This window comes from Tinamus guttatus, unplaced genomic scaffold, assembly GCF_059628265.1.
Source record: "Tinamus guttatus ecotype Peru unplaced genomic scaffold, ASM5962826v1 Tinamus_guttatus_pri_ptg000058l, whole genome shotgun sequence".
In the NCBI taxonomy this organism is placed as follows: Eukaryota; Metazoa; Chordata; class Aves; order Tinamiformes; family Tinamidae; genus Tinamus; species Tinamus guttatus.
Window position 1 is genome coordinate 4,315,371 of NW_028288592.1, and position 22,340 is coordinate 4,337,710.

The 22,340-nt window shown below is 36.6% G+C and overlaps 1 protein-coding gene across 1 annotated transcript in view; it reads right to left on the bottom strand.

Moving 5' to 3' along the window:
- The window catches only part of PIBF1 (progesterone immunomodulatory binding factor 1), a 102,388-nt gene that overhangs the window by 36,260 nt on the left and 43,788 nt on the right, over window positions 1-22,340 (bottom strand). The window contains exons 10-11 of the mRNA XM_088540284.1: window positions 2,789-2,954; window positions 1,151-1,301 (exon numbers count right to left, since the gene is read on the bottom strand). Of these exons, the coding sequence (XP_088396410.1) occupies window positions 1,151-1,301; window positions 2,789-2,954 (317 nt within the window). The remainder of the gene's footprint in view (window positions 1-1,150; window positions 1,302-2,788; window positions 2,955-22,340) is intronic.

Genomic DNA, 22,340 nt, shown 5'->3' on the forward strand with positions numbered 1-22,340 from the left:
GTAAACTTTCACTACTTTCAGTGATATTCTGTAGCACACAAGTAGTAAATAAAATACTTTACAACATTTAGCAAAAAGTTAAGAGTAATCTAGTTCTGCATGAATAAAATCTTTACTGATGCCTGAGAAAATGCAAAGCTTGTGTAACTACAAAATAGCATTTTGAACTTGATTTTCTTTGAACAAAATGACAATGAAATCCAAACATTTTCAAATAATACATAAATACTCTTTGGATAAGATAGCACACAGTTTTCAAAAACCACGTTACTGACTAAAATGTAAGCAAGTATATACAAATATGCTTATGGTCATACTGGAACCTTTGGGTGGTCATGCCATTCTAACAAGTACAAGCTGGAGTTTACAAAATTAATAAAATATACACAACCCAGTTATGAAGATATATCCAGCCATCACATAATAATCATATAGTCTGCTATATACTATTATTTATATATAAAGCTAATACCACATTCTTTTACTGTACCTGAAAAGCATTATTTATAAATGGTTCTTTTTCTGGAGAAGTTAAGAGAGAAGGGCAAGATGACAAAATGAATTCTTAAATTCATGTAATGAATTCTGAAATCTTAAAAAGGATTATTCTGTTTACACACAGGCTCGAAGACTTCCCGATTAGAGTCTTAGTTTCTAATCAGAAGGGACTTGCTTTGTGGATTCATTTAGGATATGAATATAATCCACAGAATTCTCCAAAAAGAAATGATTTCACAGGAATTTTGATATGTTTGAGGACAGACTTTTTGCCCTTTTTTTTTTGCCAACCAGAGACAACAGTTTTCAAGAACAGTCCAAAAGACTTTAATGTTGTCAAACTTGAGTTTAAGTCATGGTTTAATATGCAGAACATATTGATCTATCCTAAGAAATTATTGCATCTATGCAGAAACAGTGAGATTATTTTTAATATTCATGCATCCCACTTGCTATGTTTTAAAACTACTTTCAGAAATATATCATTAATATTTTCTATTACAATCTTTACTGAATGCATCTTCATTGTTGGGCAGGAGGATGGAAAATGCCAGATATTGTGTGATAATTTCCAAGTTCCGTGAAAAGTAACACATCCTGTCAGACTGTCAGAAACACCATAAAGCACAAAATAAACTGGGTCAGAACTTACTTTCTGCTGTTTGAATTATTATCTCATCAAGCTCTTTTTCAAGTTTTTCGTAAGTATCTAGCCTTGCCTGAAACTCAGCATTCTGTGTTTGAAGTTCCATAATGCGTGTTTCACTAGAAGATTGAAGACTATAAAATTCCTTAGTAAGGACCTGTGAGAGTGAATAAGGAACATGTCAGGAGCTCAGGATTTATAGCTCTTTATGAAAAAGGTAAAAGTAGATATTCAACAGGTTCATCGATACTACATAACAATAATGCATTATATTTGATCTGACTTTTGCACAGGAAGAGGTAAAATACTTTAAAAAGTGGGGTTTTTTTCAACTATATTTTCTAGCACAGATTAAACTGTCAGGTCACGTGACAGTCAATGCTAGTCCACTAAGGCCCTAGTAATTCTATGAATTTATCTCTGAAAAACCTACAACACCTTGAAAGGATAGTTAGAAAAGCAAGACAACAGCTAAAAAGATGTAATATGCAATAATTAACAAAAAATGCAGTTATTGCAGTTGTTTAAATGGTTTTACATTCACTTACCAAACAAAAAGAAAACAAGGTTCCTTTACAGAGGTTAATAAAGGCATAATTATCAAAATTCAGTATCTAAGATATACCAGGTTCTTATTATTTATTACTTAAAATCACATAAATTACTTATTACTGAGAGGTAACACCTGCTAATAATCAACACTAATGTGAATAGTTAACTCGTTAAATATAAGTAAGATATGCACATATTTGAAAGTAGAAGTTATAAAGGTCTGTAAAAAACCTTAAAAGGAAAGTTAAATATGGTGCCTGAAATAGAAAATAACATTGACAAAATAAGTATTATAAAACCAACTGGTTATTGATTATTTAACCTACTTCATTAGTAATGTCATTATCTATATGTTGTACAAAAAAAAGATTAAAGTAATAATCCAGTAGTACTGTAGCTGTAGTTCAATATCAACTTTTCAAATATAAATTCTGAATATGGGAGATGACAGTTGAATTTAAATCTCGGGATACAGAAGTGTATACAGCAATAGTACCATAATAACTGTTAAAACCACTAAAGAATGCACAATGCTTAGAGAAAGAAGCAACGCAAATACAAAAAGACGAAATGAAAACATTAATCGGCTGTCTTACTAGAAAAAGTTTATAGAACGAAATTTGGCAATAAAAAATAGCTGATTCTTGCCTTTAGCACACATAAGAAGAGAAAGTACACTACGCTGAAACTCAAATAAAAGCAAGATTTTGTTCATGAAGTAGCTGTAGTTGACTCACAATATACTAGTGAACACAACACTACTAAACTTAACACCTTGTAAGAAGAAAGGATAAGAAAAAAAGGTCTTAGTATATTGCTATGATATTTTTAAAAGGAAATTAAAAAATAGTAATTCAGTCAAAAAGGAGTGAAGGTAAAAACTGTCTTCTTCCTCTTCCCTCAATCTTGTTTTCCATTGAATCTGTCAAGCTCCATAAGCATGGTCATTAGGTTTTGCTTCCATAGAACTTGGTGGAAATATCTGGAAATATCTTTGTTCTCCGTCGCTTTCTCATCAAGATTTTCCTCATTTTTAAACTCTAACTGAAAAGGAGTACATAATACCCAGTAAAGTGTATTTTTATAACATACCTCCAGCTTTCTCTGATATTTCTCACATTCTATCTGGCACTGTGAAAGATTCTTAGCTGTTTCTTGCTGCATGAGTTGAACATGTTCACTTTCAAAGGACTTTAACTTACTTTGATGAAGAAGTTCAGCTACTTTGCTTTCTGTGCCAAGCTGCATTTGTCTATATCTGAAAGAGAAAAAAAAATACGATTCAAATATTGAAAAAAATCTAGAATATATGTAGATCATATTAAGTTAGTTCTGTTCACCACAGTCTATAGATTTCAAAAATGAATACGGTATTTTTAAGAGTTTAATATATATTAATATATGTCAGTATTGCTGCCTATATTTGGAAACTTCATCCAAAACTTTTAATACTATAATAACAATAAAGGACAGAAAAGTGAAAAACTAAGTCCCTGGCTTTGCTGAGTATGTGGTTAACTCAGAACCAAATAAAAATTACCTTATGTATGCCTTATTTTTATAGACTGTTACATGTGTACACCAGCACATACACTGCATATATACAACACTGAAATCTTTTAGAGAACATAGAGGAGATTCACTATGAGATACCAGGGAGATCTGGGTCTCCTGTCTTCACCAGCACTTGCTGTACACAACAGGGAAAAGTGGTATCAGTCCTCAGTGTTACCAAGGCTGCATATATCTTCTGGGATACTATGGATATCTCTACATTGCTTTTTCCCCTACTCTTAATATCTCTATTAAGAAACATCAGACCACAATATTCCCATAATCAATCAGAACCACAGGTATGAGGACTCTCAAAGGCAGAAACGAAGTGTGATCCATATTGATAAAACACTGATTACTATACGTATATTCTTGACTATATGCCTGTAAAGTAATTATAGGTGACAGATAAATAATGCTCCACCTCTAAGAAGTGGATTTCAACTGTACTGCTCGTATTCACAAGCAACCTCAGGAAAAGGGGAGTAAAAGTTTCCTCATGGAATACTCAGTTACTAGACAGTGAAAACAGGGCTCATGTGAAGATCAGGAGAACCTTATAAAACAGAGCATTAAATGACATACTAAATTCAAAGTATATAAATGCAATAAATCACAGGGAGAAAAACTGTCCTATTTGTAATTGTAACTATATACATAAAATGATGAGCTCCTAGCTGACGATTACCAGTCAGGAACGTGATCATGGAATGACAGGTATTAAGTGCATGAAAAAAACAGTTCAGTTTGCAGTTCAGTTGACCAAACACAACTTTTGAGGAATTACTATGACAGGAATAGAGAAAACATAAAAATCCTTGTGTTGCTTCACAATTCCATGATGTTTTTTGTATTCTGAATGCTGAGTACAGTTCTAGCACCTCACCTCAAAAAGAAATCAATAAAAGAAATAAAAGAAATACAAAGAAATAACAGAACTGGTAAAGGGTCAGAGAAAGGTAACAAGGATTATGTTGACAACTGGCAACACCATGCAATTATACAGTGGCACTGTGCGGAACAAATTACGTAACTCAGGCCCTACAGCTGGGAAAAGAGATGGCCTAGGGAAAAGGGAGAAATATTAGTCATGTACCATCACGAGTGGCGAGGATACTGAGAAGTGGAATTGGTTATTCACTGTACTCTTTGAATAGACAAATGAGGAGACACCTAAGGAAGCTAGCAGATGCTGGATGTAAACAGAGAAGTCACTCTTCACTGAGTATATCACGAAAGCTGTGAAATTCCTTGCCATGGGATGCTGTGGATGATGGAAATCAACAGTCAAACCTAGTGAACAAACTCACCGAAAATAAACCCTTTGCAAACCACTAAATGCGAGCCAGTACATCTCACACCAAGTCATGTAACAACAAATTGTTAGAATGAGAGATCAACCTTAACTCTAAGCCAGTGTGGCCGTTACGTTAACTGTCATTCGCTAAACAGCAGTTGCAACACAAGTCTACTCTATTAAGCACCATGTCTTTATTAGGTAAGATTGATACTGTTTAATCAAAACAAGGAGATTACTCCAAATATTTCCCCTGAGAATTTCAGATGTAGGATTGTTTCTAAAGCACACAGAGGAAGCAGTTTTCACTGGAATTAACCTGACGGAACAGGAAGGTGTCCTGATGATGTTCTTTGTAGTCTGCAGACATTTGTATATGAGTAAATAATGCAATGTGGTTCCGTGCACAAGCCACAGACTCTACCCACACAGGCTGCATGCACAGAGATTATATGTTCTACCTACTACTGAGCTCAGACATGGCTCTTGTCAAAATAATATGTATTTTCATCAATATAAGCATGACATTTCTTCTCAAGAGGAAGTACTGCACTCAAACTGCTAAATGGCAGCTATCTATCTAGTATCACCTATTGCTGTCACTTCTGCATTGCTTGAGGCTGCTTTTCAAGTGCTGAAGCTCTATGCATTTCATCATTTCTCCCTGACTGTATGCTCCTATTTTCATTTTATCTCACGAGAACAGCTCCAGCACTTTAACACTCTCTGTGGTTTGCACAAGACAGGCTGCAGACATGACAGCAAATCAGTTCTACCACTCACATGGTCACAGTGCTGGCAAGACCGTTCTGCTACAAGATGAGCCTCTCTCCACAAAAATGCATGTTACCCAGTCATCTGATGTACAACGCAATACGCAGTCGTATTTATTTACTAGCAATAACAAATCCATGCTTTGTATCGGAAAACAAATGATGCTGCCTTTCCATACATGATGCCTTTCTGTTGGCTGCTTCTGAGCCGAAGATGGCCTGAGGTTTAATGATCTGTTCCGTGCAGAGCTTACATGCTGCAAACACAGGCATAAACACAGATAATGCAGCCGCCATCCTGCTGTTTCTGTAACTCGGTGAGCTGGGGGCTTCCAGAGCACGCTTATCAGCACAGCCATGAACAGGACTTCAGAAATGTAGGGTACTGCAAATTTTAAGTAGCCTTCAAGTGCATGATTCATATTGCACTAGTGATGTTACGAAGACCAATTTTCTTACGTGCATTACACCAGCAATGAGTTAGAAACAAGTGCATTGACGATGCAGTCTGTGATGATGTGACTGACGTACAACAGCTTTAGTATGCCCCCTCAGCAACACATAATTATATTCATTTTTGCTTGTAATATGGAAAACTACTTCCTTTAATGACGTTTGCCACTTTCATGGAGCTGGCAGAGAAAAAAAATGTTGTAAGCCAAGTCAGTTTTCTTTTGACCTCTCTGGTAACTCTCTTGTGTAGCGTGGTCAGACTCTCTTTGCCACATTTACTATTACTAGGCCAGCAAACGTACAAGCACCTCTAACTTACCGGCTGCTATTTCAGCATACATGTGTATGGGCACGTGCACACACGAAGTTCTGCAGCACAAAGGCAAAAAAACACATGCCTCAGTTTGCCAAGGTGATCTCTAGGCAAAAACGATGTCAAAAAATTTGTTATACCTATATTCCAGCCACTTTTGTCTCATAATAGTAAAATTAAAGCACATGGCATTTTTGCTTTAACGAATTTTAGCAAATTTAATATACTGAAAGAGAAGCTTTCATCTCACAAAAGGACAGGGGTCAAACTACAAATTGAGCCAATGAAAAAGTGCAAAAACATGTAAGAATGAGGAACACAAGGAATGAGGTCCAAACTTCAATGTATTTCTGTGCCATTATGATGACCAGAAAAGAAAGCTGAAGTTTGCTATAGGAGACTGGCAGAATGGTTACCAAAAAGGTTGACTATCAAAAAGTTATTTTTAGAGTGAGGAGTATTTTGGGAGTAAAGTAGAAGGGAGAATATTCAGAATTTGAGCTCTGTTTGGTTTGTAAGGATGGTTTTTTGATTCTTCTATGAAAGGTGAATTTTTATTTTTGCAGCTGGTGCATAATGATGTAATAACTTTCGGAAGTCATCATACTAAGAGTATAAGCTGAAGGATTTCATTGTAAAATCTTCACAAAATTGACCTTCATGTGTGTTCATATGTATATGCCCACATATTTTCTTCATATTATGAAGAAAAAAGCACGCCTCCAAATACTCCCATTCTCTGAAGTAACTGTGCTAACAGAACACAGAATGGTAGGAAGCACATTTAGTGGTTGACATAAAACACACCAACTCTTCTCCACTGTGAAATGGGCACTAGTGAAATATAACTAGTGGCACTGTAAATGTGCAAGATAGGATTAAGGCTATGGCCTGGTGTAAGGAAGTACAGATAGTAACTTATCAAGCCATTTTGATGCTGATTATACTGGAGGGAATAAATAATTACTAACAAAATGGTTTTCACTGATTTGGAATTTATTACTATTTTGATAAAATATTTCCTGCTATTGCTTTCATTTTAATACTTTATAATTCTAATAATTACTCTAGTTCACCCTGATTTATTATAAACGCCCAGCTGCCTGAAACAGCAAATGTCATACTTCAAGGCTATAATAAAATTTACATAAATAAAATATAAACAGAATTCTTTGGGACATACAAACTTGGACAGAGAAATATAGAATATATGTTTATACAGTGACGCACACATATAAACACATATATGTTTGTTTGCCTTACTGCTGCACACAGTGAGAGCCACGTAGCATCCAACTGTTGTATCGACGGGGAAACAGAGGACACAACCAGCACAGCCCGACCCCGCGGCCACTGCTATTCAAAGACTGCTCCCACTTAGGCATATATATTGAGAGAACAGAACAGCATTGCCAAATTCTTATAAGCATTCTGTAAGGACTAAGATAGCAATCTAATTGATTTTCTACCTAGCAAAAATAGGTTTGTGTCTCTTTTACAATCAGCTACCATACACAAAAGCTGAGATGTTCAGCAGTATTCCTCAATAGGGGATATAATTGAAAAATAAAGTACATTAGAACACAATAACATTTACAAGGTTAGCCATTCCAAAAGTAACAAATTCGAGTATTAAGCTGATTCACAGAAGAGAATGCCAAGCCAAGTAAAGACTACATCATAGTACTTCCTCCAAAAGAAGTCCTGTGAAGACTACACAAAACTCAGCAGCAACTCTTTCTAACTTTGCAAACTTATCATATATTATACCCACCCTACAGCTCTTAAGCAGGTATTTTAGACATATTTTTCAAGTTTAAAAAAGAAAAAAAAATAAAGAAACCCTAAGTTGTGAAATCATCTTGACTCCACAGATGGGTCAGTTCCAGGTCTAAGATCTTTAGAGTAATTACTATATGCTCTCCTATTTGTACAAATCCCTGTACTCTGGTACAGTGCCAAATTTGTAGAGAAACTTAAATACTGCACTACTCCTCCCTGACCTCTGCTATTGCAAACCTCTTGCTTCCAGCCCCAACACGTCTGCCAGTGCTCCTGCCCTCTTCCCTCTCTGTCTCAATTCCAGCCCAGATTCCTTCTGATTTCCAGGTCTACTCACATTCCTCCTAGGGAGGACAATCTGGCTTGTTTGTTTGTTTTTCCTCTTACTTAGTTCTCATCCTATGTAGTTTCATTTCCTATCTTTATATCCATGCCTACCCTCTCTACTTTCTCTCTACCCTGTACCACCTTCACAGCTTGGCATCTTTCCTCAAGTCTGACCTTACTTTTTTCACCATCAGAGCCAAGGTTCCAGTTTAACTTTCTCATCTTCTGCAATAGGGTCTGGATTCCTCACTTCCAAAGAGCCCAAAGCACTGTATGAAAGTACAGAGCCCAAAGCACTGTATGAAAGTGCAGCACAGAGAGCTTTCCTCACACTTCATTTTGCTCCGTGGAGTCACGGAAGGAGTTTAGAGATTGGTCAGCATCTAAAATAATTAAGGTTGTCTATTAGACTGCACATCTGCTGTCCATACACACGGGAAACTGAGACATCAGTTTAAACAGGGCTACTTGAGGGATCTTGTTTTCACTCCCTTTTTTTGATCCTTGGCACTGAAAATCGGCAGGGATGTTTCTGAACAACTAAGAGTTTTCCATGAATTGAGTTCATGTGCTACCCACCATGTAACTGAAAAAGGGATCCCTACTTTTAAATGCTCTTATTGCTCACTGGATATGAATCTGATGCATCATATATCCGGCTAGTTTCACAAAATGAATGCCAATGTTAATATTTACCATATTCCGGGTAAATAATATATATGCATTATTCATTTAAATACAAGTATGTGACCCTGTGCTCTAGGTGTCCTTGCTTGAGCCGGGCGGGTTGGACTGGATGATCTCTAGAGGTCCCTTCCAATCTCAACCATGCTGTGATTCTGTGAGAATTTTTGTGGCGATAGCTACATGCCAGTCTTTCATACCACTTATTAATTCTTTCAATAATTTCCATCAATTATATTACTTTTAGTGTGGATTAAAACAACACACGTAGTACCAAGAAATCTCCAACAAAAGAAAGAAATCTCAGAGTACAACGGTGAAACAGAAGATGAAGCCCATCAGCTACAACTGGTTTAAACAATGAAAAAATCCTATTCTCATTTAAAATTTATTTTCCCCAAATAACACTCAGTACTTTTTTTTTTTTTTCCAGGACAGCATTCTTGTTTTAGATTGCTATTAAAAAAACTCCAGAAATGTATGGCTTAAATGTTAAAGGGTAAACAAGATTTAACATGCAAGTTCTTGCCAGATGTTACATTTGCTTCGTATCAAGTAATTAAACATACAGTACTTTTGCATGTGGTTTAGCAAAATCTGTTTGAGAAAGAAAGCTTAGGAGCTTTGTTTAAAGCTGCTTGCTTCAAAGCAGATTTTTCAGTTTTGCAGCACTCAAATGGCCTCTGATCCTCACTCTGTTGAAACAACTTCCTCGAAGGCAACTTTTCTACATAGTACCTTGTAGTTTGTAGAAAATGCTACTTCTAAAGATCTAGATTCAGCAAGATAAATGCATGTTTTACATTACCAATTATCTCAGGGCAGCTAAGCCCACATTTATGTGTGCAATAACTAGAGATCTTTGTTATGTAGAACCCTATTTTGTTTCTCACCTAGCAAGGCCCCAGTTTACACTAGACTGGACCCTTTTGCCCACAATGCTCAGTGAAAACATGCAGACTTCCAAGTATTCCTGTACCTTACGTCAGGATAGGAACGGATGAGCTGCTCCACAGTTCTTCTCCTCATGAAACTACAGCAGGACTGGCAAGGAGTGCGGTTGAAAGGTTGTGTGTTTTGGATTAAAGTCTGAATTACTGGGCATCTAACTAACCTCCTTCACTGCTCATCTTTCTGTTTATTCCGCTCAAGAGGAAACCCATACAAATCTCACTAGTAAGATCCATGTTCCATCTCTTCAAAAATTAAAAATTAACATGACCAGAAAAAATGCACGATTCAAATATAGCTGCTTGTCCAGGATGATTGGCGCTGAAATTGATGTTTAATTCCTCATCTGTGTATTCCACAATCATACCCCCTCTTATTCATTGCCTCTGTGAAATTTAGAATCCATTCTGCACCACGCCACAGCCTCAAGAGTAACACTGGGAATGCAGACACCAGCAGCTCTACCTCAAGCTCTGAGTGTCTGTAAGAAGCGAAACAGCCCCGTTGATTCTCGCCCAGCTCGGACACACTGCGCAAAGTTATCAGTTGCATCTGGGTGCTCTAGCACATAAAATGGCAAAGGTCTCCACAGTATCTGAAACTTGCTGAACTGCAACATGCATCTGCACATAAGCAAAGCTGGATTTCTTACTGCCTAAACAGTTATGCCAGAGCTAGGTCTCTCATATTTCAATTTTTGAACTTCGCTTTGAAGTGACAGACTGAAAAAGATTCCTTACTTGCTGTATGGTTTTGTCCATCACACACATTCTAATCCAAAAGCACAAAAATATAAATTATATTTATTACAATCTCTTTATGTCTTCAGTCAGATTTTCTATGCACACTATTCTTCAAGTTTTCATTGCACCACAATTAGCATTTTTTAAAATTGATAACTTTAGTTCATTATTTACTTCAATGCTTGTAAAAACTGCCATATTAGTAAAGCTAAACTTTGTACTAAATCAAAAAGGCAAGAAATAGTAGCATTCCCTAAAAATGTATATAGATTGTTGCATAAAATAATCAGTTTGAACTGTAACTGCAAGAGGTTTTGATATGGAAAATCTGAACAGGTACAAAAAAAAAGCCATCATCAACTTTCAATCCTACTTGATACTAAATTTGAAATTTATAGCTTACATTTAGAATTGTCTGTCTTGGTAATTTTTTCTGCCTTTGAAAATTATTATTTTAAGCTACTGTGAAATTTCAATAGAAATTCAGAGTTAATAATATTTATTATGGAATAATAACACTTATTAGCTTTTCCACAACTACTGCTGCTACTACTACTAAAATAAATATTTTTTTTCATAATAGCAATATTAGTAATTCTGGAATATAGCTACAATAAATGGCTGTTGTAGTGGATTAAATATATCTCAAAAAAAACTTGTGGATTTAGGAAATTAAAAAAGCTGTCCATTACATTTTTATTACTGCGTCACAAACATTATTCCTTGCAGCTCAACCAGGTGAACAATCAAAATCAACAGTTATGCAAAGACTCTTGTTTATTTTATCCTCTTGGTCAAAATATATTGAAAGATATATTTTTAAACTCTCCTCTCCCATTAGTCGCAAAACTTATTTTTCATCAGCTATTCAGTTCATTAATATTTTCAGGTCTTCCTTGTATTTTTGTGTGGAACCGTTATTACTCACTAGGCTAATTTGGTATTGAGGGAGGTGTCAGACTGTCAATATATGCATGTATTTAAACTCTTAAATGGATCAAATATGTTTTGACATAGCATTATAGACCCTCTCAGCTCACCCTTATCATATTTGCAAATATTCCTTTTGTTGAATACTCTAGTGCTGTAGTTTTTCAAGATACTAGCTGAAACAAATGTAAGATAGATAATGAAGGAAATTTGATATAACTTTACTTACACCACCAAATTTACGTAAAGAGAATTTTTGGGATAAATAATCAGAATTTCCAGTATACTGTTAAAAGCTCTTCAGGGAATAGCCTTTATTCCTTTTCTTTAATCAATCCACACTCATATTGTCACTGTGAAAAAGAGCACACTGCATCCAAATATGCATGTGCACACATGCTTAAATATACATATGCACACAAAAAACAAGCTCCTAAAGGACTCATAAAACTCTTGTTGCTCTAGCTGCTAGATTGTTGACTGATATTTTAAAATATATCTTAAGACACAAACTTTAAAATTCTGTGGAGCCTGAAAAATAAGTTACTGAAAACTTATATATTTGTCTAATCTAAGCCATAAACAGATCAAGACACAGTTAGATAAGTGACAAGAGCAGTACTGAAAGGTCTCTGCCCTTTTGAGAAATAAAATGCTAAAAGCGCTGAAAACCCAGACAGCTACAAACAGAAGAAGAATGAATGGAATGCCATGCACCTAAAAACACCACCAGAAACGAACATGCAGATCTTTAAGGTTTTCATATCCAACATAAATACTGTACATAATAAAATCAAAACTAAAATTATAATCTAAACGATTACCAAAAAAAAAAAAAAAAAAAGAGAGAGAGAGAGAGGAGGTTTTCAGATGATCAGCAGGAAGAAAAAGAAAAGAGGGAACGTCATCTTTGAAGCCCCAAAGGAAAGGGCAAGGAGAGAAATGAGGAAGCAGGGACAATTGTTTGAGATGGGGCAAAACTGGGAAACCATCAACAAAGCTCCTTTGACATCTAAGAGAAAAAAGATGCATGTAACTACTGCATCAGAGAGTGCTGCTCCCACCGTCTTCCTCACAGAAAGAGTGGTGGAATAGGTCAGAAGGTTAGGTTCAAACTGCCATCATTTAGCAAGTGATTGGTATGTCCTTTATATCACACATAACAGGTTTCATTCCATGATAAGCAGAGTTCAAAGTACAGGCATAGCTTGTTATCTGGCAAGGATGTGTTCCCTAGTGCAGCACAGTTAGCAATCTCATGGATAGCAAAGCAATTTTCCTCATGAGATTTAATGTAATAGAAAGGGGTATTTGCATAGTCTTAAGAAATACATGGAATTTAAATACTTGAGGTCAGTATCCTGAAGCATAATTTTCGATTTATTTCCCAATAACATTACCCATAAAAACACTGTCTGAGTAATGCATATGCAAAACAGAGTAGCTGAATAATTCAAGTTGGAAGGGTCAGCAGGAGGGAGCTAGTCCAACATCCTGCTCACAGCAGGGCCTGCTATCAGAGCAGGTTTCTCAGGCATTTATCCAGACAGGTATTGAAAACCCACAAGGAAAAGGACAACAAATTCTCCGGGAGATGCTGGACTACTCTGGTGGTGAAAAAATTTCCCTATACCAAGCTGGAACCTTTCCTGTCCCAGCTGATGCCCACTGTCTACACGGCAGTGAAAAGCCTCGCTCCATCTTCTTGCTGACCGCCCTTGGCTACTGGGGCTGTGGTTAGGTCCTCTGCAGCCATCTCTTCTCCAGGCTGAGCAAGTGCCTGTTCCTCGGTTTCTCCTCACAGGGCAAGTGCTTAATCAGCCCCCATCACCCTGGTGGATCAGCCTGTTCCTCGTACCGAGTGACCCAAAAGAGGACAGGGCTGCACGTGCAGTCTCAGAGTGCTGAGTAAGGAAGAACCACTTCCCTCAAAGCAGACCTTCCCACTTCCTTCAAAGTGGGAAGACGAAGACCACAGGGATGACGTGTCTCCAAACGCAAAATGCTCTGTGTAATTTTGTTAGCATTTGGATGCTACATAAAAGTTGCTAAAATATTAAAAATATTAAAAAATATGTGTACTGTAGACTACACACTATTTGTGTGCCCAGCAGTTATTTTAACATAAATACTATACTGAGGAAAAAGTCCACAAATATATAGATTTTCATGAGTCTCATGGAAGCTCAGTTAACCAAAATGGAGGTCATCAGTCATGCTTCAATACAACTGGGCAGCTCAGGAAGGTCTGTGGTGGAAGAGAAAAGGATGGAAAGACGGGATAACGGTAAAAGTCACCAGAGCAGAGAATTACGTGATCAAAGGACATCAAAGTGACAGACGGACAAACAAATGAACAACAGCTAGCAGAGCATTACTGTATCATTTTTCTTCTAGCCCAAAGGTATGTGAAACATCCTATCCTAGATAGGGACAGTGACTGGAACCACACTAACCTTACCATCAACTGGCAAAATAAGGTAGACAGGATAAGGCTTCCATCAACTACATGTCAGGTTTAGAGACAAATATGAAACAATAAAATACTGCGCACATGCTGGTTTATTACTATTCTTTAAGTTGTAGAGGGGTACGTATGTCATTATGCAGATATGAAACATATATTGCTTCTAAAAATTATTTTCCTCAATTCAATTTCTTTAAATAAGAATCTTTTGAAGATATCATCAAAGAATATGAAATATGCTTGGATAATATCCTCAATAACCTAAGGAAACATGGAATGCATTCTTTCAGCCTAAAAGAAAGCAGCACAGTCACAAAAGGTACAAATATTGACATTTTGCACACCCTTAAAAGCTTCAAGTTGAGTGTAAATGAAACCTGAACATCACCTTGTTGTTCATGATTAAAACAATCTCCTTCATCTTGATTTCTATATAGAAAAAAGTCTAATGAAGGCAAATTTTCTGTATAGCAAACTTTCTTATATAGAAACTCTTTAGTTATCAAATTATGCCTAATTAGTCCTAAGTAACTCCTAAGGTGTGTAAAATGAAAATATAAGTTACTTTAAAAATTAAGCAACTCTTTAAAAAAAAATGAGTTTTAAAGATGAACTCCAACCTGTCTCCGTTTTTCAAGAGATTATACTTTATATATATACTTGTATATATACTTATACACATATTTTGTCAGACAACTGACAAGTCTAACAAAAAATGTATAGACAGAACTTCACTTCAACACAGCATTACAGAAAGCTATTCATTTGAGGGGAACATTATTGTAGGAAGCAATTTAAATGTAAAAACAAAATCTATATTGGAAAAAGAAAATAGGAAATCAGAATTTATGGGTTTGGTGGATTCTAACAAGTTTTGCAAGAGAAATTTGAAGCATACATGTCAAGAAGACTCATAAATATCACTGCTGCTTTTCTAAGAAACCAATAAAAATATTTTAGTGCATATAATTCTTAGACTTGTCTAGCTGTTTTCTCTAATGATACCCAGCACTTTTCCTTCTGATGTACTTTTGTATTAATTTACATATTTTATCTCTGATTTTTTCCATTCTCTTCTTTTTTTTTTACAAAATTATTTCTCCAACTTATCTAATACAGTCTAATACTTACAATAGGTACATCTGAGAAGAGTCATTATCCTTCTTCTTTGGGGGGCACTTAAAAACAGATCTCTTCTCATGTGTTTTTTCCTAATGGGATTAAGTAGACAAGATATTCAAATATTCTCTATCCCACTTGAATACATACAGATCATCAAATAATCTTCTCTTTTTAACTTTTTCACCATGGTATATCAAACTGGACTTGTTTTTATCATCATGGGATAGAAAGAGAAACCTCCTTTTCCTTTGTGTGTTCAGTACTTGTATTATTCTATTCCTGTCATGAACTATCTTTTTGCTAGGAGCCCCAGAACAGGGCTGTATCAATGAAGCAACTAATGAAGATCCAATACTTGCACTCTCTGAACAAAAGCCAAGAAGTTGCTAACGCTGCCATACTCCTAACATTAATTCCTTCGATAATCTCCACTGATCCATTCACTGAATAGCACCTTAAAATATGGCTTTAGTCATTTGTTTTCTTACGGTTTACATGAAAGACTTACAGATAGAAAAAGTTCATTTTTGTTGAAGGAACAAACTGTTGCAATTCAGGCTGATCATAGTAGTTGTCAATTGTGTGTGAACACTTAGGCCACAAGTCTAGTTACTACTGTACTTCAGTTAACCTTACTTTTTGTGTGATATGCAATTCTTTTGCCTTTATTACATGGGCACTTCAAAATTGGTTTAAATAGATGGAGGTGTTTAATATTTTTTCATACTATTTTTAACTTTATTCCACTCTCCGCTTCATTCTTAGCATTCCATTCTTATTACTACTAAAGCCTGAACCAGGTTGGAAGCAGACACTACAGCTCAACCTAAACCACTTATTAGGCTAATAGTTCAGCTTGGCTTAATTCAAGATGGAGCCAGGTTTCTAGAAAACAAGAAAGACTGCTTGCCACCAATTGCTTTTGAGGAGGGAGCATTTAGAGGCATATGACACTAAAGTATGTTTGTCTCAGCAGCACTCATGGGTACAGTCAAATACTTTTACTGCTCTTTTAAAAAGGGTCAGTTTTGCCCTCAGCTTTTCCCAAACTCAGAATTGCTGAAAACCTTTAAAAGATATTCAACAGCAAGCCATGAATATCAGCTGTGAACATGCCTACAGTCAACATGCTGTAAAGAATAGTTATAGGTAAGTTGTATTTCTCTTTTCAAGGGCTTTTTTACATATTCATCTACACTGCTAGGGACTGCAGGCCATTCTCCTCACAAAAACACCACACATACAGGCAGGGGATGTGCAGTAGGAACAGCAGGACAGTCATCCTGAAAGCAACACGAAGCCAGGGGGTTCAGGAGTTAGAAAGGCAGCACTGCAATTCCCAGGGGTGAACTTGTTTTGTTAGGAAAACCCTCGTGACAGTGGGTGTGCTACACTTCAATTAGCAGTGAGTAAGGTTTGACACATCAAGTTTCCCTAGGAAGTCTGCCACACTTAGCAAGGTGTCTAACATAAAGTGAGAGTATGGCAGCTATACAAGGTGCTGAACTTCCCTGCAGAAAAATGACTGAAAAAAGCACTTTTCTTGCTGCAATCTGGCAAAGTTATAGGGCCAAACGTTTTACACCACAGTGTGTATGAAGTACTGGTGAGTGACCTCAAGAGAGGTCATGAAACTAGCTATAAAGTAAGTCAAGGACCAGACCGACTCAGCCATGTATGTACATTAATGAATAACTTCCTCCTGTCAGGAGTTATTTCATATTGGCATTAGAAGAACGGCCCCCCCGACCACAACGTTGGGGATATACTGTACAGATCACAAAAACTACACAGGAAAAAAAAAAAAAAGGCATACAGCAGCTTTCCCAGGGGAAGATATATATTCTTCTTAAACTGATTCCTGATTGGCCCAAATTTGAAAAGTTTTACACTTTCTGATGGTGTCTATGGTAAGACAATCAATGCTCAGTGCTGTGTTATCTCCAAGTTTTTCAAAAATAGCTCTTAACTTACTCCATTTTCTTTTCATTATCATTTAGCTGGAAACAGCTAATTCTATCTACTGTGTTCAAAGAGTTGTAAGTGGGTGAACCAATTTCATTAGATCAGTTATTTCCAGGTGAGGAGATCTCATTTTGCCTTGTCTTAGTAAGTGATATGAAAACAGCATTATCCATCATCACCCATGTAATTACTCTCAACTAACTAGAAGACTTGGTCAATATTTTTCACTAGTCCAGTGTTGGTATATTGAAATGTAAACTGTCCTCCCATCAGCAGACTACTGGAATGAAGTCGGCTGTTTACCTCACCCTGGGTGAGGTGAAAGGCCTCTGTCATTAGAAGTAATCTAGGAAGCAAACACCAAAAGTCCCTTTTGAGCGAACGCAGAACCTCCTTCCATGCTGCCCATTTTTGTTAATGAGCTTATAGATTATTTCAGAAAGTAATCCCAGAAGCCTGTCGATGTTTTTTGGGGCTTTCTATGAACTGTATTTTCCCTCTTCAAAAGAGAAAGCAGAAAAAAAACAATGATTGCCAATATTCAGGAAGCTATCTGCAAAGAAAAAGCAGAGGTAACATCACAAGAGATGTGAAGGAAAGCAGAAGAAAGAGGATGGCTCTGGACAACACGCTCCTCATCCTCAGAGAGATGTCAAAAGATATTGAGTATGAAATGCAGGACTGTTGGTAATAGGTGACCTGTGTGAGTACTCAGGAGCAAAGGAAATATTATACTTCAGTGCATGAATATACATGTATAGAGACAAATACTTAAGGGAATCAGTATTTCATTTTAAAATGGTTACTTTTGGATGAAATTTTGCATTTCTTTCAGCCACAGTCACTTTTCAAAAGGAGTCTGGGCTTTCAGTAACAAAGAACATCTTCCAAGACTCCAGTCAACCAACAAGCTAAGAAGAACAGTGAGTTAGTCTTCCCTGAGTTTTGGGTTGAAATCAGTAATAGTATATGAACCGACTAGTTTAACGCTTCATTAGATACATTCAAAAACACAATTAAGTATGGATATATATATATATAGAGAGAGAGAGAGAGAGCGCCTCAGATATAGACAAAAGTAACCACTGAGGCCAGTTAATTTGACCCACATGGCACACTAGACTTTCCTGAATTAATCTGTGCTTAAACTAAAATGATATATAGGTAAGAGGGACATCTGCTTTGAGAGAAAACGTATTTGAGATGCATGTCAGAATCTAAATAAGAATTATTTTCAGTTGGCCTGTGGTTTAAACTGTTCAAACAAGTTTCTTTGAACTTTGAAGAGAAATTCACCCTTTCACAGTAATGTGAAAATAACATTTTAATTTAAACCTGCCTGCAACACCAACACTGGAAAGATACAAATATTTAGTACTTTCCCACATCTGAAAATTGATTCCCAAAATAGAAATATGCCCTATTAGTCTGCTCCCTAATCACAGAACATACACTTCAGCAGGCCCTGCTTGTTTACACAGAGAGGCAAATCTCCTCTCAAATGAATTAGTCGTTATTTGCCCCTTGCGGTAACACACAATATTTATCTTAATGAAAAATTGAAGCTTCAGAATCATACTCTACTTTCTTGTTGGTTTCTGAGGACACCAATTTTGGCAGATTTGAGAAGTACGTGTTTTCATGCCCTAGGCTTCCCACTCTCATCCTCCAAACAACTACTTTTTATGTAAGAAAATCCATCCACACCACTGTGAATATTTCAGAAACCGAAACAATCATCTAAGCTCAGTAGTGTGTGCCAAAATTCTGGGTACATTAAGTGCTATATTGTTGAATCTGTGCTACTATATCTCTTTTATTTCTATAGCATTGTATATTAATGCTGGATACAACATTGCTATACGCCACGTTATATAATTCAGTACTTTAGTCTTACTCTTAATTTTCCTCCTTTTCAAAACATTTAATAATTTTCCTTACATTTCAAATTTCTGTTTACTCTGTAGCTTTTATTTTTGCTAAGAATGACAGTCTTTCTTGTGAATCCTCTCCAGCATATGGAATGAATTTTAAGCCTCTAGCTGATCATGTCAACATTAAAATAGGACAAATATGTTGCTTTGGCACAGGACAGTCAAAGCCCTGCCACAAAAGTTTGGGTTACGTAGAGACAACTCTCCTTTTCACCATTCCTTGGTATACTATCATTTACACACACTCTACAACATGAAAATACAAACAATTAAAGACTTCTAGCAAGTATACTTTCTTAAAATGAGGAATACAAGAAATTAGATGCATCTGAAATGAACAAAAGCAGAAAACAGACAGATTTTTTTTATTCAGATATTGCAGATTTACTGAACGGGAATATAATACTTAACAGTTTGTACAACCAGCATTAGCACCTCAAATATCCCTACCTCCAAACTACATAAGGCATCTTAAATTCACTTTTTCGCTTTGACCCAAGCTACCTACCATTTGAGTGATTTCCTAAAGCACTCCATTTCTCAGCTGTAACAGCATCTGTCATTCTTGGCTTGGAAGCCAGCTCTTTTATGAATGCGAGCAATTTTTTTTTGCTTCTTTAAAAATGCAGAGTATGTTCAACAACTGCACTACAGATCTATAGGAATCTAAAGCATGTGTTTAAAGAAATTCAGTGCATCTCTCGTATCATGATCAAATAAGGCATGCAATGAGATTAATAAACAATCTACTGAAGTACTTGATACTCTCATTAAGACAAAAAAATAGGACCACGGACTTTGTAGAGAGGAAATAAAATAAAATGGATGATTCAAAAGGAGAATTATAACTTGTATATGCATTTATTTTGTAAAAAATCTACTGCTATTGCAAACATTTTTAATCAGACTTTACACTTTGAATTACAAACAAGAAAACTAAGCAACTCTCAGTACTCTGTTACCACTCTTCCTCTGAACAAAAGTTTCCAGGACTCTAATGGCATTTGTAATTCCTATTCTACATTTCTCACTGACATAAAAATCACACCCACATATAAATAAAAAAAAAGGGGGGGGGGAAGAGATAAAAAAGGGGGTAAAAGTGAAAATGGAAAAAAAAAAAAAAGAGAGAGAGAAAAAGAAAAGACAGAAACTGGGACCATTCCAAAAATACCAAAGAGCAGAACAGTACTCCAAAAAAGTGAGACCACTGGAAAACTAATGTGTTGAAATGGCTCAAGGAGAGAAAATGAGTTTTTCTACAGTACTCTCCCATACCTAAAGTGTATTTTTTTCCCCACTCTCTACGATGGAGAAAACATGTTGCCGTTTTTCACCATTCAAATAATAAATGTGAGTGTCTTCTTTCCGAATTGGATAAAAGATTATTTTCTCAAAGTCTTCTAGAAGTATTATTAATTCTTTACTGCAATTAGTGATATACACAACAAATCTCTGAAAACTGTATTGCAGTGGAAAAGAAAGGACAAAAGCAAAATGGAAGGAAAACGTCTTGAGCAAAATTGTGTGGCAGGGCTAGAACTCAAAATTTTCACAAAAATCTAGGAACATTTATATGCATCACTGACAAAACCTTCCAGACACTCTACACTTACCTTGGTTACATAAAATAACTATTTTACCTCCACCAAATTTTCTAAATCCAATTTTAAAATGTTTCAAATGCTTCCTTTATGAAATTTCTGTAGGACTTGAGATTTCCTGACATTCATGTGACATCATCTTTTATTATACCGCCATAGAACTATTTATTCTTTCAACTGTAGTAAACACTCCGTATTTTGAGGTCAGCTGCACCTCATATTCAGTATTTGGAGGCAACGACCTTACACATCTTACGGAATGATGACTTACTGAGCAGTGTGTAAGAATCCACATTAACAGCATATTCACAAAGCCAAAGAACACATATATAAAACAAGGACTCGGGGCAGGCCTAGGAAACCTGAAGTGCTGGCTCTTTCTGTCCAGCATCCAGAAGCTTGGAAGGCAGAAGATACTAAGGAAAAGAATCTAGATGCACTACATGATCACTGCAAGCAATACACTGGCAACATAATCTAGCTAAGCAAAAAGCAAATAGGTTTCCAGGAAGCATAAACTACACCTAGTGGAAACGAGGGTATCGTACAAGGTACTGCAGGAAGAAGCTCTACAGAGCATTGTTCAGAATTATAGCTAGTTGTGCTGAAGGAAGATGAGATCAGGATTAAGACAGATGCCAGCAAGTGCCACTTGGATGTTCAAGACAACAAAGAACCTATCCCATAAAAAGGGTGATAAGCCATAAGGGTGATCTAGGAAAATAAAGGCAGACTAAGATGTGATTAGCAGTGAAATGATGAGAAAGAGAACAACAGATATTTAAAGACTTATTGGCATCAGGACTACTTGGTTATATATCAGGAAAAAACATATTTAGAGCGGATATTAAAATTCTATCCAAGAACAGCTTCTATCACAGAGCTTAATTTATGAAGATTGTTACATGTGATGGCAAAACAATCACTGGTCCTGAAGGCTCTCTCTCAGAAATATGCTTATAAGCCTTGCATTTAACTTTTTATTGCCACTGCTCTCATTTGTAGAATTTATTTTTGCAATGGAAAAATAAATACAAAAAGGTAATTGAAAGAGCCAAAAAAGCTCTTTCTAAAAGTGCTGCTCTAATTTTGTTTTCATGATACATGTACCTGTGTGACTAGTTCTCTCGAAAACAAACGCACAGAATCATAGAATGCTTAAGGTTGGAAGGGACCTCTAGAGACCATCTAGTCCAACCCCCCTGCTCCAGCAGGGTCACCTAGAGCACGTGGCACAGGGTGGCATCCAGGGTTTGGAAGATCTCCAAAGGAGACTCCACAGCCTCTCTGGACAGCCCGTTCCAGTGCTCTGTCACCCTTACAGGAAAGAAGTTCTTCCTCATATGGAAGTGGAACTTCCTGTGTTTCAACTTACACCCATTACCCCTTGTCCTGTCACTGGCCACCATGGAGAAGAGCCTGGCCCCAGCCTCCCTATGTTCTCCCCTCAGGTACTTATACATATTGATCAGATTGCCTCTCAATCTCCTCTTCTCCAGGCTAAACAGGCCCAGCTCAATTAGTCTTTCCTCCTACGACAGATGCTCCAGTCCCTTAATCATCTTTGTGGCTCTCCGCTGGACCCTCTCTAGAAGCTCTATGACCTTCTTGCCCTGGGGAGCCCAGAACTGCACATACTACTCCAGGTGTGGCCTCACCAGAACTGAGCAGAGGGGCAGGATCCCTTCCCTCGACCTGCTGTCAACGCTCCTCCTTATGCAGGCCAGGATCCCATTGGTCTGCTT